Below are 16,377 nucleotides of genomic sequence, written 5' to 3'. Positions count from 1 at the left end.
CAAAACCCAAAGGAAGCAGAAATAATGATTAGCAAGGAGTCAGTGCAACCGAAAACAGTGGTTTTTCACTGACCAACAAAATAACACAGGAATCACCAAAATGATGATTTCTGAAAAGGGGCACATCCTATCAATCCCAAAGAAAGGAACAGAACTTGCAAAGGGACACCAGGGGAGCTATGCCAACAAAGGAGATGAAATGGACACACTCTTTAAATTGATTTAACAGAAGTCTTAAGTCTTCATGAAAAAGAAAGCTCAGGGCCACATGGCTTCACCAGTGCATTCTGTTAGTAATGCTAATAATCACGCACAAACTCTTCCAGAAAACACAGGAGGGAATACTTCCCAACTCATTCTATGAGGCTGTTATCCCGATACCCAACAAAACCAGAGATCACCATCCCTCATGAACACCGGTGTAAAGTCTTTAAAATGTTAGCAATCCGAATACAGTGACATTCCACACCACAGACAGGTGGGATTTATAACAGGAACACAAGGTTGACTGAACATCTAAAAGTCATCGTAATAAACCACGGTCATAGAACAAAGGACAAAATCATCTCAATGGATGCAGGAAACCGTGACGAAATCCCACACCCGTTTGTGGTTTAAAAAAAAGTAAAACCTGGAATCGAAGGGAGCCTCTTAGAATTGATAACGGACATCTGTTTAATCTCCAAACACTGCTGTATCAAGCCATGACAACTCAAGTTGTTTGAAGCGGCACAGATGTATCACCTGCCAATCCAGAGGTCGGATGTCTGTCAGGAGTCTCACTGGACTGTCAGTCAGCAGAGAGGGTTCCCTCTGCTCCAAAGGGAGAATCCGTTTCCTTGCCCTTCCCTGCTGTGCGAGTCGCCTGAGTCCTTGGCTCCTGACCCCCCTCCTCCATCTTCAGAGCTCAGCAGCTGGGGGCCGAGTCCTCTCACGGCCTCACAGTGGCCTCGTCCGATCCCTTAATCCATTCTAGAGAACGCCTGGAATTACAGTGGGGCCGCCTGATAATCCACGTTCATCTCACTGTCTCCAGGTCAGTTGATCAGCAGCCTCAGTTCCGCCCTCCCACATGACCCGACATATTCGTGATTCCAGGGACAAGGACACGTGCGTCGGTGGCTGGGAGTGTTATTCTGCCTGTGACACCGTGGATCAGAGACGTAAGCCAGCGTCATAATTCACGATTACTGATGGAATGCTTCTCACTGAGGTCAGGAACACAGCAAGAATCTCTGCTCTTGCCACAGAAGGCAGTGCACACACCGGAAAGGAGGAAGGGAGAATGTCCTTATTCACAGATGGTGTGATTTTACATAGGGCTTCCCTGGGGGCTCGGCTGGTAAAGAATCCGCCTGCACTGCTGGAGACCTGGGTTCGATGTCTGGGTTGGGAAGATCCCCTGGAGAAGGGAATGGCTACCCACTCCAGTATTCTGGCCTGCAATAGTCTGTATAGTCCATGAGGTTGCAAACAGTTGGACACGACTGAGCAATGGCTTGTCCTAGGGAATCCTGCTACACACACACCTGGGACTAATTAGTAAGGTCCTGGGATACATGATCAACAAGAGAAACCTGCTGACCCTGCTGTATTTGTACATACTAAAAACAATCTGAAAGTGAAATTAAAAGAACTCCACTCAGGGACTTCCCCGGTGGTCCAGTGGCTAAGATGCCACACTGCCAATTCAGGGGGCCCAGGTCTGATCCCTGGTCAAGGAAATAGGTCCACATGCTGCAATTAAAGACCCTGCATGTCACAACTAAAGATCTCACACACTACAGCTAAGACCTGGCACATATATATATATGTATATGTATATATACACATATATATGTATATTTTAAGAAGCAAAAAACTGGCTCCATTCATATAGCATCAAAACTCATAAAGTACTTAGAAATTATCAAAAGTAGTACAAGATTTATATACTGAAAACTACCAAAAAAAAAAAAAACTGCTAAGAGAAAGAAAGTGTAAGTAAATAGATTTTATATTCCTTAATTAAAAGATTTTTGTGATCTTGGGTTAGGCAAAGAGTTTAGACACCACATCAAAATCATAAGCCATGAAAGAAAAAAACTGATACACTGGACTTCATTAAAATGAACTCTTACTTCAAAGTTCAGTTCAGTCGCTCAGTCGTGTCCAGCTCTTTGCGACCCCATGAATTGCAGCACGCCAGGCCTCCCTGTCCATCACCAACTCCCGGAGTTCACTCAGACTCACGTCCATCGAGTCAGTGATGCCATCCAGCCATCATCCTCTGTCGTCCCCTTCTCCTCCTGCCCCCAATCCCTCCCAGCATCAGAGTCTTTTTCAATGAGTCAACTCTTTGCACGAGGTGGCCAAAGTACTGGAGTTTCAGCTTTAGCATCATTCCTTCCAAAGAAATCCCAGGGCTGATCTTCAGAATGGACTGGTTGGATCTCCCTGCAGTCCAAGGGACTCTCAAGAGTCTTCTCCAACACCACAGTTCAAAAGCATCAATTCTTTGGTGGAGCAGCAGTCCACAGTCCAACTCTCACATCCATACATGACCACAGGAAAAACCATAGCCTTGACTAGATGGACCTTTGTTGGCAAAGTAATGTCTCTGCTTTTGAATATGCTATCTAGGTTGATCATAACTTTCCCTCCAAGGAGTAAGTGTCTTTTAATTTCATGGCTGCAGTCACCATCTGCAGTGATTTTGGAGCCCCAAAAAATAAAGTCTGACACTGTTTCCACTGTTTCCCCATCTATTTTCCATGAAGTGATGGGACCAGAAGCCACGATCTTTGTTTTCTGAATGTTGAGCTTTAAGCCAACTTTTTCACTCTCCTCTTTCACTATCATCACTTACTTCAAAAGACAACGGCAAAAAAAAGTGGCAAGCCACAAACAGAAAAATATCTGCAAATGTTATCCTTGACAATCCATAAAGTCATATCTATAATGTTCAGTGCAACAACTCAGTAATGAGACAGTTAAAAAATGGATGAAAGTCTTGAATAGACACTGTGCTAAAGAAGATATAAGAATGCCAATAAACACATGAAAAGGTGCCCAGTATCAATCGTCAGAGAAACACAGAAGGGCTCAAAATCAAAAGAGAACAAAGCCAACTGTACCAAATAGCAGTGAGGATGTGGGACCAGACTCTCACAGTCTATAGAATTACACAGTCATTTTGGAAAACATTTTTTAAAAACAAAATACAATGTGAACCAGTAACTCCACTGTTAAGAAGCTACCCAACAGGAGTGAAACCCACGTCCATACAAAGGCTCACGGCAGTTATACATAATAACCCCAGAGAAACCAACCAGATGTCTATCATATGATGTATGAGTAAACAGACATTATCCAGTCACAATGAGGAATGAAGTTCCGATGCACACTTTGTGGACGAACCCTGAAAGCGTGCTCAGTGAGAAAGGTGAGACGCAAAGGGCACCTGCCGTGTGGGGACGCTCTACACCAGCAGTGTGTGCCTGCACAGCGGCACACGCTTGCTGAGTGTCTCCAAGTCGTACAGTGTGCTGACGGGTGGATTTTATGGTGTGAGAATTGTGTATCAGTAAAGCTGATTTATTTAACTTCTATGCAGAGTACATCATGAGAAACGCTGGGCTTGAAAAAGCACAAGCTGGAATTGAGATTGCCAGGAGAAATATCAATAACCTCAGATATGCAGATGATACCACCCTTATGGCAGAGAGTGAAGAGGAACTTTTTAGTTCACTTTCATGAAAGTGAAAGAGGAGAGTGAAAAAGTTGGCTTAAAGCTCAACATTCAGAAAACGAAGATCATGGCATCTGGTCCCATCACTTCATGGGAAATAGATGTGGAAACAGTGTCAGACTTTATATTTTTGCTAAAGCTGAAGCTCCAGTACTTTGGCCACCTCATGCAAAGAGTTGACTCATTGGAAAAGACCTTGATGCTGGGAGGGATTGGGGGCAGGAGGAGAAGGTGACGATAGAGGATGAGATGGCTGGATGGCATCACTGACTCGATGGACATGCGTTTGGGTGAACTCTGGGAGTTGGTGATGGATAGGGAGGCCTGGCGTGCTTCAATTCATGGGGTTGCAAAGAGTCGGACACGACTGAGCAACTGAACTGAACTGAAATGAAAGCTGTTTTAGAAAAAAAAAAAAAACTGTTGGGTAAAGGCATCAGAGTTGATACTTTATTACATTATCCCAACATACTTCTAGAAAAACATTTCAGCCTAGACAAAATGAAATGGAGGAAAAAGGATAATACTTAATAACAGTATCAAAAGTAACAACCATCCACAGGAAAAAATTTTTTTAAATATATGAAAGATCATAACACAGAAATCTACACAAATACCAGAGAGAGAAACTGAAGAAGACCCAACTATGCCCCGTCCACACTGGAAGGGGAGACTCAAACTGCAACAGGTCAAAAGTGGACAGGCAGTTGTGCGCACGCTACAGGCTGTGCCCCGTGGACAAGGAGGAGGCCGGAAGCCCCTGCAGATGGAGAAAGGTCTGCTCTGCCTCCAGAGTTCCAAGGGAGCCCAGAAAGGGCCCGGCTACCTGGACCATGAGCACAGCAAGCTGGTGCCCGAGAGGGAGGAGGAAGGGAAAGCCACCGCCGAAACCCACCAGGAAAAATGAAGCTTGAACGCCAGCTCACTCTTAGGAAGCGAGAGAGGGGAGGCCTCGAGACCATCTTAGAGAAAGGACAGTGATGGCCCCACCAGGTCTTTTAAGAGAATACGCTCAATACGGAACGGGACGTGACACCGCAAAGAGCTTGACACATACATCAGCCTAGACTAGAAAGCTTTGCTCCCTGCAGTTTTTCCATTTAAGGGGCATCTTATGAGGCCACATTAAGATTAGGAACTCTCACCAGAATGACAATGAAGAGAATGGAGAGGCAGACCACGGTGCCGAAGACAGGCCTACTGGCCACACACAAGGGGCTGCATCCAGAACACGGTTTAAAAACAAGCCGCACTGACAGCGCCCAGCTAACTCAGCAAGAGAGCAGAACACGCACTTTACAGGAGACGACAACCCACTGGGCAGCGAGCCTCTCTGAAGCGTTGCCTGCCATCACTGGTGACTGAAGAAACGCAGGACAGCGACAGCCACTGCCCACCCACTTTCGGGCTGAGAGTAGACAGGGTGGGGTGCTACTTAGGGCCCCCCTGGCCCCGGGGGGCGGGTGTGTTACCTGCCAGGACGACACACCCTGGTCCTGGCAGGTCCACTCAGGACACAGAAACGCACACGGGCCCCTCAGGGCCGCAGCCCCACAGCAGGAGGCAAGGAGGGAGTCTACAACGTGGCGCCATGTCCATGAAGACCGGAAACCAGACTCCTCAGGGGCCCTCGGGGTCAAGTGGAAAGAGGCCAGGGCGGTAGTCTTCCTGGGTCAGGACAGGCCACCCGGGGGAGCAGGGTCAGAATTGGCCCCGGGCTTCTCCCAACTCAGCGGGCTGACCACCAGCACTACTGTAGGACTCCGGCAAGGCTAACCCGGCTGCCGCAGTCCCAACAAGGGTTCCCCACCACACACGCTCCCCAGGGATTTACAGGAAGTTCCACCCCGGGCCTGTGGGTGTCAGGGGACAGGCACCGGGCCACTTGCCGGCTGGGAGCTTTTCGGTGCAGAGGCCCCAGGGCCCGACTCCTGCTGAGTCTGCACTTTCTACTGTGTAAATGCGTGTTTGCCCTGTAAACTTCTGGGTGTGGACTTTCTCCCTGCAGATCTATAATTTCTCAGAAGAGCAGCTGAGAGATGACCTGGAAAAAAATCAAAGCTCGATAAAGGGAGGAAGACAAAGCCAGTCCTTGAGTCATGGCATGAGCAGGGGAGGAGCCACAAGGCAGGGGGTCTCTGGGCCGGGGGGGGGGGGGGGGGCATGCTCCTGCCTCCCCCACCGCCCTCCTCCTCGGCCTCACCCGGAGGCCTCCACAAGCCTAGCCTTACCCACGCGTGGTTCCACCTTTTTCAAGCCCTGCTGACGCAGGCCCTCCACCCCAGGCAGAGCAGAGGAAGGGGTGGGCGGGCACAGCAGCCACGGGCGGGGTCCTGGTGAAGGGGAGGGGCAGCTGGAGGCCAGCCCAGGGACGCAGCTGGGTCTGGAGGAGCCGCACCCTGCCTCCCACGTCTGACCTGGGGCTGACCTCAGGCCAGACACTGGGCCCCCGAGGCCTGCACAGAGTGGGGTGGCGGTGCCCCACAGGTACCCCAGAGGGCAGGATGGGGCCACTGCTTCGGGGGCTGGTCTCACAGCCCCAGGTTCTGGCCCCCGAGGCCAGGCCACCCCCACTCTCCTCTCTGGAGAACAGGGCCGGGAAAGCAAACAGAGCAGCCAGGACCCGGCCAAGCATTCCTAGAAGAGGCTGGGGGTGGGGCACGGCCAGACAGCAGCTGACCCTGAGGTCACGGGAGAAGAGGAGGCTGGGCTGGGCCCTGGGAGCTGACCGAGGACCCCACCCAGGTGGGGAGGAACGGGCGGGGCGTGGTCAGCATTCGGGGGACTGGCAGGCCCAGCTTAACTCCCACACGGCCATCGGCTGGGCAGGGAGCCCCCAGGAGCCCCCGAAGGGCCCCCACCCCCAAGCAGGGGGAGGCTGAACACTAGCCCCTCACAGGCTGCTCCAAGGGAGACCCCCGCCCAGCACTGCCTGCAGCCCCAGCTCCGCAGCCAGCCCTGCAGGGGGATGGGGGGCAGGGGAGCCGGGATGACGGGGATGGGCCCGCGGGCCTCAGAGCCGCACTGGGCCCCCTCGCCCCCGAGGGCACGGTGGGCAGACGCCGCCCCCAGCCTGTCCCTTGTGCCACCTGCCCCACGCTCTGCTCTGAGCTGCCGCTGGCGCCCGGCAGGAGGGGGTTAACGGCGCTGGGGCCAGCAGCTGGGCTGGCCGGCGACACGGGTGCTGCCCCGCGGAGGGGAAATCCAGAGGGCAGGAGCAGCGGCCCAGCAGACGCCCCGCTCCCGCTCAGCACGAGGGATGGCCCCAAGCAGAGGTGAGGCTCCCGCGGCCCCGCCACTCGTGCAGGGGTGGCTGGCCCATGCCCCCGGCCCACCATGGTAGGGGCTGCCCCTGGGAGGGCTTCGCTCTGGGAGCCCCCGGGGGAAGCCTGGCCACTCCTCTCAGGGGTCCACCCACCTCCTCTCCCATCCCGGGCCCTGGTGGGAGCGCAGGGGATGCAGGGCCTCGCACCACCCCAGGGCCCCGCCCAGGCCCCCCCCCCCCTCCTTGGAGGCCAGGCCACTGCCACCCGGTCCCCTTGCGGAGCCTCGCCCACCCCAGCTGCTGTGCCCACCCTGAGACCCGGAGCACTCAGGGCAGGGAGGGGCCCGCTGCGGGGGACAAGCCCAATGCCCAGTGGAACTTCTGGGGGGCCTTGAGGGGAAGCCTGGCATCCTTTGTCCAGTGGTAGAACCAGTCTCCAGTGGTCAAAGGCCTGGGGCCCCATCGGTCCTTGAGGCTGGCACCCTCCTCCTCTCCCCACGCTGGCGCTGGGCTAAATCTCTGGTACGTGCCACACACATACCAGGGAGGGGAGCGCCCCCGATTGGGTGGTCTGACTGGGGCAGTGGGCATGCAGCTCAGGGTCCAGGCCCTCAGGGCAGCAAGCGCTTGCCTACCCAGGCCTGCTCCAGAAGGTTCTGTTGCTCACACCTTCCTCCAGGCCTGTCTGGCAGCCTAGGCTGGCTTGAGTGTCCACCTTGGAGATGAGACTGACACACGGCCTAGTGGCCAGGTCCCTGGTCCCCAGTTCCCTCTGGTCCTGCACAGTGGAAAGGGCAGCCGGTCTTGACCTGGAGGACGTCCCAGTCCTGCCCGTTGACGTGGGGCCCGCGTCTCTTGCCCACACCTTCCGCTCTGGTCAGCGGGGCTTTCTCTTAACGGGTGCGTGTCGTGGTCCTGGGGTGCAACTGAGGCCTGGAAGGTCCCATGTCTTGCTCCAACCTGAGTCCCCATCCCGGGCCCCTCCCCAAGCCCCTCTCCCCGCAGGAGGCCCGGCCCTGGTGGTGCTGCTGGTCTCCTGGGCAGCGCTGGGTCCCCACGGCCTGGAGGGAGTGGAACCCACGGCACCAGCAGACCCTGAGGGCCTGCAGTGCCCGGCCGTCTGCTCCTGTGGCCACGACGACTACACGGATGAGCTCAGCGTCTTCTGCAGCTCCCGGAACCTCACGCGGCTGCCAGGGGGCCTCCCGCCCGGCACCAGGGCGCTCTGGCTGGACGGGAACAACTTCTCCTCCATCTCTGCAGCCGCCTTCCGGAACCTCTCGGGCCTGGGCTTCCTCAACCTGCAGGGCAGCGGGCTGGCCAGCCTGGAGCCGCAGGCGCTGCTGGGCCTGCGCAGCCTGTGCCACTTGCACCTGGAGCGCAACCGGCTGCGCACGCTGGCAGCCCACACCTTCCTGCACACGCCCGGCCTGGCCTCGCTCGGCCTCAGCAACAACCTGCTCAGCCGCCTGGACGAGGGCCTCTTCCAGGGCCTGGCACACCTCTGGGACCTCAACCTGGGCTGGAACAGCCTCGCTGTGCTGCCCGACACTGCGTTCCAGGGCCTGGCCAGCCTGCGGGAGCTGGTGCTGGCGGGTAACAAGCTGGCCTACCTGCAGCCTGCGCTCTTCTGCGGCCTGGGGGAGCTGCGAGAGCTGGACCTGAGCCGGAACGCCCTGCGCAGCGTCAAGGCCAATGTCTTCGTCAAGCTGCCCAAGCTCCAGAAACTCTACCTGGACCACAACCTCGTGGCCGCCGTGGCCCCAAATGCCTTCCTGGGCATGAAGGCGCTGCGCTGGCTGGACCTGTCGCACAACCGCGTGGGCGGCCTCCTGGAGGACAGCTTCCCGGGGCTGCTGGGCCTGCACGTCCTGCGCCTCTCACACAATGCGCTTGCTGGCCTGCGGCCCCGCACCTTCAAGGACCTGCACTTCCTGGAAGAGCTGCAGCTCAGCCACAACCGCCTGCGGCAGCTGCCTGAGGAAGCCTTTGCCGGCCTGGGCCAGCTGGAGGTGCTGGCCCTCAACAACAACCAGCTGCAGGAGCTCAGGCCCGGCGGCTTCCTGGGCCTGCTCAACCTGGCGGTGCTCAACCTCTCCAGCAACTGTCTGCGCGACCTCCCAGAACGGGCCTTCCAGGGCCTGGCCAAGCTGCACAGCCTGCACCTGGAAGGCGGTTGCCTGGCCCGCCTGGGCCCGCTCGCCTTCGCGGGCCTGTCGGGGCTGCGCCGGCTCTTCCTCAAGGGCAACAGCATCACAGACGTGGACGAGCGCAGCCTGGGGGGCCTGGTCGAGCTGCTTGAGCTGGACCTGACCGCCAACCAGCTCACGCACCTGCCTGGCCGGCTCTTTCAGGACCTCGGCCGCCTGGAGTACCTCCTCCTCGCCCGCAACCGGCTGTCGGCGCTGCCGGCGGACGCCCTGGGGCCCCTGCAGCGCACCTTCTGGCTGGACGTCTCGCACAACCGCCTGGAGGCGCTGCCTGCGGCCGTGCTTGCGCCACTCAGCCGCCTGCGCTTCCTCAGCCTCCGAAACAACTCGCTGAGGACCTTTGCGCCACAGCCCCCCGGCCTGGAGCGCCTGTGGCTCGAGGGCAACCCCTGGGACTGTGGTTGCGCGCTGGGTGCCCTGCGGGCCTTCGCCCTGCAGCAGCCAGCCTCCGTGCCCCGCTTCGTGCAGGCCCTGGCAGAGGGCGATGACGACCGCCAGCCGCCCTTGCTGGCCTATAACAACATCACCTGCGCCAGCCCGCCCAGCCTGGCGGGCCTCGACTTGCGCGATGTTGGCGAGGCCCACTTTGCCCACTGCTGACCCAAGGCTGCCCCGGCGTCCTGACGGGCCCTTGTGACCCCGGGGGGACACAGTTCAGGACCTGCGGGCCCCAGCCTGCTCCCTGAGGGCCTGTTCATGAGGGTCGGGGACACGGCCTCCCCAGCTGTCATCAATTAAAGCAACCAAATAAATGGGGCCGCGTGTGCGGGCAGGGTGCAGCTCAGTGTGGCTGGGGTGCTAGCAGGGGCCCTTTGGCTGCCGCGACCCCACGGCCCCATGGCCTGCCCTGCGCCCAGCCTCCCTTCTCATCTGTGAGTCCCCCCGAGGGAGCGGTGGGCCCTCACTCGGGCTCCGGGAGCCTCATGCGTCAGCCCCTCACCAGTGTCCTCAGAGGCAGCTTGGTCCTGAGAAGCGGGGCCGGAGGGGGTGCGACCATCCCTCTCTGAGTCCGTGTGCTCCCAGCTGCACCCCTGACCTGGATGCACCCCTGGCCGAGCACCCAGGCTCTTCCGCTGCCGTTCCACCGCCCAGGATGCATCCCAGCCTCCCCAGGACCCACACAGGGAAGAGGCCTGGGGCTCCGCTCCACACTCGCCTCTCCTGCCCGTCAGCCTGGCCCCCGGCCTGGGGCGGGCCCTCAGCTGTCTCTGGGCCAAGCTTGGCCACTCACACACCCCAAGTCACCCGACGCTCCACATGAGACTCACCTGAGTCTCCAGGGGCCTGTCAACAGCAGGACTGCTGGCCAGTTCTGGGACTCGGGGGTAGACATGGTGACACAAGGCCGGGGAGGCAGGACCAGGGCGGAATGCTCTAGAAAGGTGAGACGTGTAAACACGGCTGTGCGATGCGTTTATTTCAGCTCCTCTGAGTTACAAGTTTGACCTCTTACTGGGTGTCACCTCCTTCACTGGGATTCTGGGCCAGCGGGCCAGGCAAGCTTCCAGACGCACCAGCTCTGTGGTGTGTGAACAACGTGGAGACTTGGCTGTCGGGAGCAGCCATCTCTCTGGGCCACAGGGGTACCGAGCTGCGCCAGCAGGGAGGGCAGGCCACGGCGCGGGGACCCCACGCCATCCCTGGGTGACCGGGCGGAGCCACTCACTGTTGGCGGCTCAGCCGAGAGGCTGCCGAAGCTCCGCAAACGTCCAGGGCGGGCCCCGTGGGGAGAGCGGCACACAGGGCCTGGCCGGGCCCCCGCTCCAGACCTCCAGCCCCACAGCGCACAGGAGCGCTCAGCCCGCCTCGGTCAGGAGAGCCCCGCGGGAGTCTGGCTGAGAATCTTCTGGGCGATGGAGGAGAGCGCGGGGAAGGCGGGGCTGTCGGGGAAGTCCTGGATGAAGTCCCGGCCGTCCTCCAGGCTCCGCGTGAGCTCGGGGTCCAGGGGCACCGAGCCTGGGCGGGGGTGGAGAGTGGGCGCTGAGGGCCAGGCTGGGAGGCCCTGTCCACCCCCTCAGCCCAGGAGCCCGCGGGCAGCACTGCCGAGGCCCCGCAGGACCAATTCCCGGGCTCAACCTCCCCAGGACACCCAGCAGCCGCCCAGCAGGCCCCGCCGCCTCCCAGGTGCTCCTGCAGAAGAAAGCACAGGGTGCCTGCGGATGGCAGCTCTCACTGGGGTGGGGGGTCAGCGGGGTGGGAGGAAGCCCCCTCTCCCGGGGGAGGGGGCAGGGCCCTGCGGCAGCCCCAGTCCACTCACCCAGGAAGGGGACACCGGCATGTCTTGCCAGCTCCTCGCCGCCTCCCCTGGAGAAGATGTTGGTGCACTCCTGGGACACAGAGACATGGGGTCCACCTCCATCCTCTCTGCCCGAAGTGGGCCAGTGGGGGGGCGGGGGAGGCGGTGCTGGCCGCCCACGCCCAAGACCACCCAGGACTCACCGAGCAGTGGGGGCAGACAAAGCCGCTCATGTTCTCCACGAGCCCGATCACCCGCAGCCCCACCTTCCTGCAGAAGGTCAGCTCCCGCCTCACGTCCCCCACGGACACCGCCTGGAGACCAGCAAAGGGGCAGGGGCAGCAGATGGGTACCCCAAAAACAGCCAAGATGGGCGAGGAGGGCACGGCAGAGCGCCTGCCCCGGGGCGAGGGCGCCGGTGCGGGAACAGTACCTGGGGCGTGGTGACCACGAGGGCCCCCAGGGGGCTGTAGGGGCGCAGGGCGTCCACCACGGCCATGTGCTCATCAGAGGTCCCCGGGGGCGTGTCCACAACCAGGTAGTCCAGCTGCCCCCAGGCCACATCGGACACAAACTGCTTTATCAGCGCTGTGGAGACCCAGGGAGGCTCAGGATTGGGGTAGCAGAGGCTCAGGATTGGGGGTAGCAGCGGGTGGGCAGGGTCTCACCGGGCCCACGCCCCCTCCCAGCCCCAGGGCAGGGCGACCTTCCCACTTGCGTTCGGAGAGCTGTGCGTGCCACTGTGCACCAGGAGCAGGGAGAGACTCTTCCCCAGCACCCCCCAGCACTTCTGCTCGGGCCCTAGCTTCAATGGCCGGAGCAGGGACCCTCCAGGGGCAGATGTCTGTGCCCCAGAGAGACAGCCTGTGGGGAACGCGGGCATGGCCTGGGAGCAGCACCCCCTTGGGCCTGCTCCCACACCTGGCAGCCCCGCCCTGGCCCTTAGAGGGAGCTGAACCCTGTTTGCTGGGGCAGAGGCACCAGAGCCCGTCCGGGCACCCCACAGGGCGCCTTGCTGCCTGGGGAAGGACCAGGCAGCTGAAGGGTTCACGGCTCAGGTTCATGCTCTCACTCCCCAGGCCAACTGTCTGCGTACTTGCAGGCTCGACGAGTTGGGGTTGGGGGGAGCGTCTTGGAAGTGAAGACCTGCACCAGTCTTTCCCCCAGCACCCGAGGTGCTGGGGCGGGTGGGGAGCTGGCAGCCTGGCGCGGCATTACCATTCTTCTTGGGGCCTCTCCACACCACAGCCTCGTCCGGCTGCTCCAGCAGAAAGCCCACAGACATGAGGGAGATGCTCTGCTCGCGGTCCACAAAGACGGGCACCCAGCCACTGTCGCCCTGGTGCACCGCCCTGCCCTGCGCCCGGAGCATGCGGGGGACGCTGGGGCCGCACAGGTCCACGTCCAGGATCCCCACCTGCAAGGGGGCGTCCGCGTGGCTCGTGAGGGCCTCTGGCCAGGTGCCGCCTTGTGTGCCCACCCAGGAGAGTGGGGGCTCGCGAGGAGACGGGAGGCGCTCACCTTCTTGCCTGCGTGGCGCAGGGCCAGTGCCAGCTCCGTGGAGATGGTGCTCTTCCCGACGCCCCCCTTTCCTGAGAGGACGAGGACGATGTGCCGGACGCCGGCCAGGTTTCCAGGCTCTGGTCGGAAAAACAGGGGAGGAGGGCCGGGTGTCTCCGTACCTTCCTTCCGCTGCCCACTTCCCGTGCTCACCAGGCACTTCCTATACCCAGGTCCTGAGAGGGCCGTCCTGAGACCTGCCCCATCATCTGACACAAGCAAACGCGGCCCCGCAAGAGGGAATCCAGCAGACCCCAGGCCCAAACCACTGCTTCCTCAGAAACGGTCGCCCCCGCTCGGCCTGGAGCAGCGCTGGCTACTGCGGCTAGAAATGCTGCAAACGCTCCGCTCTGCGGTGTGCACACGTGAGTGCATGCACACCTTGCACGCACACAGCCAGTTCCAGCCAAAGCCTCCCAGCTGGCTCCAAGGGATGAGGGTGGAGACCAACGTGCTGCCGGCCCCTGTGCCAGCACCTACAGGTCTGACCGCAGGGGGGCAGCACCCTCCTCTGGGGGCAGAAGCGGCACTCCTGGCAGCCCCGGCCTCCTGCTCAGGAGGCACCCACACTGTGTGAGGGTGGAGAAGTCAGGTCACTCGGACTGCTCACGGTTGTGCCTTAAGAAACCCTGGGTACCCCCAGGGCGCCACAGCGCCAGTGCCAGACCCCAGGCAAGCTCTGCCCCAGCTCCTTTTCTTCCAGTGAGCCTGAAATGCCACCCTGAACACATTCACGACTCCCACCCCTGCTACCCCACAGAGGCGCCATGTGTGTACAAACAACCCTCAGCCCCTGCAAAGCACCCTGAGGACCTCACCACAGAGAGTCCCACCCGGTCTGCAGCAAGCTGCTCATTTCAGCAGCCTCCCTGCACCCCAGCTCCCCAGGAACGGCTCAGTGCGAGGTAAGTGAACACTATCTCCCTCCTGACCCATCTCTTACAGACAGGTTCAAAGGTTGCTGCCACCAAAGGGTCCCTAGAAGGAACTCAGGGTGCACCTGGCCTGGTTTCTCCACAGGCCCGGGTCCTAAGGTGGTGCAGTGCCTGTCGTGGGTCTCCGTCTAGAGATCCTGTATGGTGACGAGGAAAGGGTACCATCCCCCAGCCGCAGATCACTGCCGACAAACACAAGCCTCGGCCACCTGCCTCAGGCAACTTCCGTGATGACTTAAAAGGCTATTACTTAAACTGCTTTAATATCAGAAAGTAGTTGGGGAGGGGCTTCCCTGGTGGCTCAGTGGTGAAGAATCCTCCTGCCAATGCAGGAGACATGGGTTCGATCCCTGCTGTGGGAAGATCCCACATGCCACAGAGCAGCTGAGCTCGTGGGCCACAACTACCGAGCCTGTGCTCTGGGGCCTGGGGAACACAACTCCCGAAGCCCACAAGCTCTAGAACCTGTGCTTCACAACAAGAGAAGCTGCTTGCCACAACTAGGGAAAAGCCCACACATCAATGAAGACCCAGCACAACCTATAAATAAATGAAAGTATCTTTTAGGAACAGTAGTTGACAATCAATTTCACCTTTCTTTGGTGGGTGGAGGGGCACTTGGGCAGAAACTTGGGAAAGAACAAGGCAGATGAGGGTCCTGACACCTACGTGCCCTCCACACCAGCACTGCACTGCCAACCTAAGAGTGACGCCTTGCTCTCCTCACTGGTGGGACTGGGGAGCTTCATCTGCCCGAGCCTCAAGCAGGATACTGCGGCTCCCATCAGGTAACTGGAAGGAGCAGCCAACTTCCCAGACCACAGTTCTCAGGAGCCAACCACAACTTTCCCTCATAAGTAAACTCAAAAGCTTACAAACGATGACAAATCAAATGCACACTACTGCACGGGAGAGGCTGCCCTGGAAGGGGCAACGGAAAGCAGAGTCTCCCCACGGAGGGAAGTGAGGGATCCCACGTGTGGATGAGCCTTCAGTCCAACCAAATCAAGATTATCTGTTACACTGGACAAGTACAGGAGTCTTTGTATGTAAAGAAACTCTCCAATAGGATACAAGCAACTGACAACAGAAGCTGCCTCTGGGCACAGGGAGGTTTACTGCATAGCCCGTGAAGCTTCTTGAATTTCTGTGTGCATTTGCCCCTCTGTTAAAATAAGAAGTATTCATCATCAACCTAGAAACCATCCCCTCACCTTGTAGCAAGTGTGCCCTTATCATAACAAGCTTCTTCTGATTTTTCTCTCCAGTGTTACATTTATAATCGGATGGATGAATCCAGCATTGTAAACGCTTTGTGCTCAAGATATCAGACCCAAAGTCTTTTAGAAAATAATGTGGCTAAGGTCTGTCTAGACAAGGCTACAGTTTTTCCAGTGGTCATGTATGGATGTGAGAGTTGGACTGTGAAGAAAGCTGAGCGCCGAAGAATTGATGCTTTTGAACTGTGGTGTTGGAGAAGATTCTTGAGAGTCCCTTGGACTGCAAGGAGATCCAACCAGTTCATCCTAAAGGAGATCAGTCCTGGGTGTTCATTGGAAGGACTGATGCTGAAGCTGAAACTCCAATACTTTGGCCACCTCATGCGAAGAGTTGACTCATTGGAAAAGACTCTGATGCTGGGAGGGTTTGGGGGCAGAAGGAGAAGGGGATGACAGAGGATGAGATGGCTGGATGGCATCACTGACTCGATGGACGTGAGTTTGGGTGAACTCTGGGAGTTGGTGATGGACGGGGAGGCCTGGCGTGCTGCGATTCATGGGGTCGCAAAGAGTCGGACATGACTGAGCTGAACTGGATTGAATCTGCGAATCCGGCTGTGCCCAAGGTATACATTGGGTCCCATGCAGATTTTATTAAAAAAAAAAAAAGGCTTAGAAAATCAGAAGAAAACTTCTACAAAAAATAGAGAATGTGACGTTTCGGTTTCTCCTTCTTACAGCGCCTTATTCAAGTAAGACCTCCTTCTAAGTGCCGTAATGACACGTGCGCGCATCTCTGAGAACTTTATACCGCAAAATAAGACGGTGTGCTGAAACCCAGAGCCACGACTAGCAGCTGTGGGCCTGCCCCTTCCCTCTCGCCTTGGCGCCCGCCGACCCGCGACGCCCCGCGGCCACGCACACTCACCCGCAGCAGCTTCCATCCTGCCCTGCTCGCCCCGCGTCCTCCCCTCGCAGGCCACCTCCCTCCAATCTGAGTGAAGCGCCTTCGGACCAATGGGCAACGCGAACCCGCCTCGGCTCCCCTTGATAGGCCCACTCGCGCTACCCTTAGCCAATCAGATTGCGCAAGGGGTGAGCGTAGGTTCCGGAGCAGACGGAGTACAGGACGGGGACCCACTTCCGTGTCAACGCCCCAACACGGGACCGCTTCGTTTGCCCGCCCCACGCCCAATAGGCGTGTGGGACTTGTCTCCGACC

General features: G+C 58.6%; 2 protein-coding genes across 6 annotated transcripts; one reads left to right on the top strand and one right to left on the bottom strand.

The window, feature by feature from the left end:
• Nucleotides 1-5,925: 5,925 nt before the first annotated feature.
• IGFALS (insulin like growth factor binding protein acid labile subunit) lies at nucleotides 5,926-9,984 on the top strand. Its single transcript, XM_040253806.1, has 2 exons — nucleotides 5,926-7,005; nucleotides 7,986-9,984. Exons 1-2 carry the CDS (start codon nucleotides 6,990-6,992, stop codon nucleotides 9,803-9,805), a joined length of 1,836 nt encoding a protein of 611 aa, XP_040109740.1. The 5' UTR covers nucleotides 5,926-6,989; the 3' UTR covers nucleotides 9,806-9,984.
• A 613-nt stretch (nucleotides 9,985-10,597) lies between these two features.
• Nucleotides 10,598-16,163, bottom strand: NUBP2 (nucleotide binding protein 2). Of its 5 annotated transcripts, none has more exons than XM_040253824.1 (7): nucleotides 16,085-16,163; nucleotides 12,963-13,081; nucleotides 12,660-12,858; nucleotides 11,875-12,029; nucleotides 11,645-11,755; nucleotides 11,463-11,532; nucleotides 10,598-11,161 (listed from the first exon to the last, which is right to left on the bottom strand). In XM_040253824.1, exons 1-7 carry the CDS (start codon nucleotides 16,098-16,100, stop codon nucleotides 11,016-11,018), a joined length of 816 nt encoding a protein of 271 aa, XP_040109758.1. In that variant the 5' UTR covers nucleotides 16,101-16,163; the 3' UTR covers nucleotides 10,598-11,015. The 5 variants fall into 5 exon arrangements, with proteins under 5 accessions (XP_040109758.1, XP_040109750.1, XP_040109745.1 ...); XM_040253816.1 differs by having other exon boundaries at nucleotides 15,151-16,108; XM_040253811.1 differs by having other exon boundaries at nucleotides 11,463-11,755.
• Between the last annotated feature and the right edge of the window lie 214 nt (nucleotides 16,164-16,377).

This window comes from Oryx dammah, unplaced genomic scaffold (assembly GCF_014754425.2).
Source record: "Oryx dammah isolate SB20612 unplaced genomic scaffold, SCBI_Odam_1.1 HiC_scaffold_2, whole genome shotgun sequence".
Lineage (NCBI taxonomy): Eukaryota > Metazoa > Chordata > Mammalia > Artiodactyla > Bovidae > Oryx > Oryx dammah.
The sequence above is the reverse complement of the archived record's forward strand: the minus strand, read 5'-3'. Positions and strand labels throughout refer to the sequence as shown.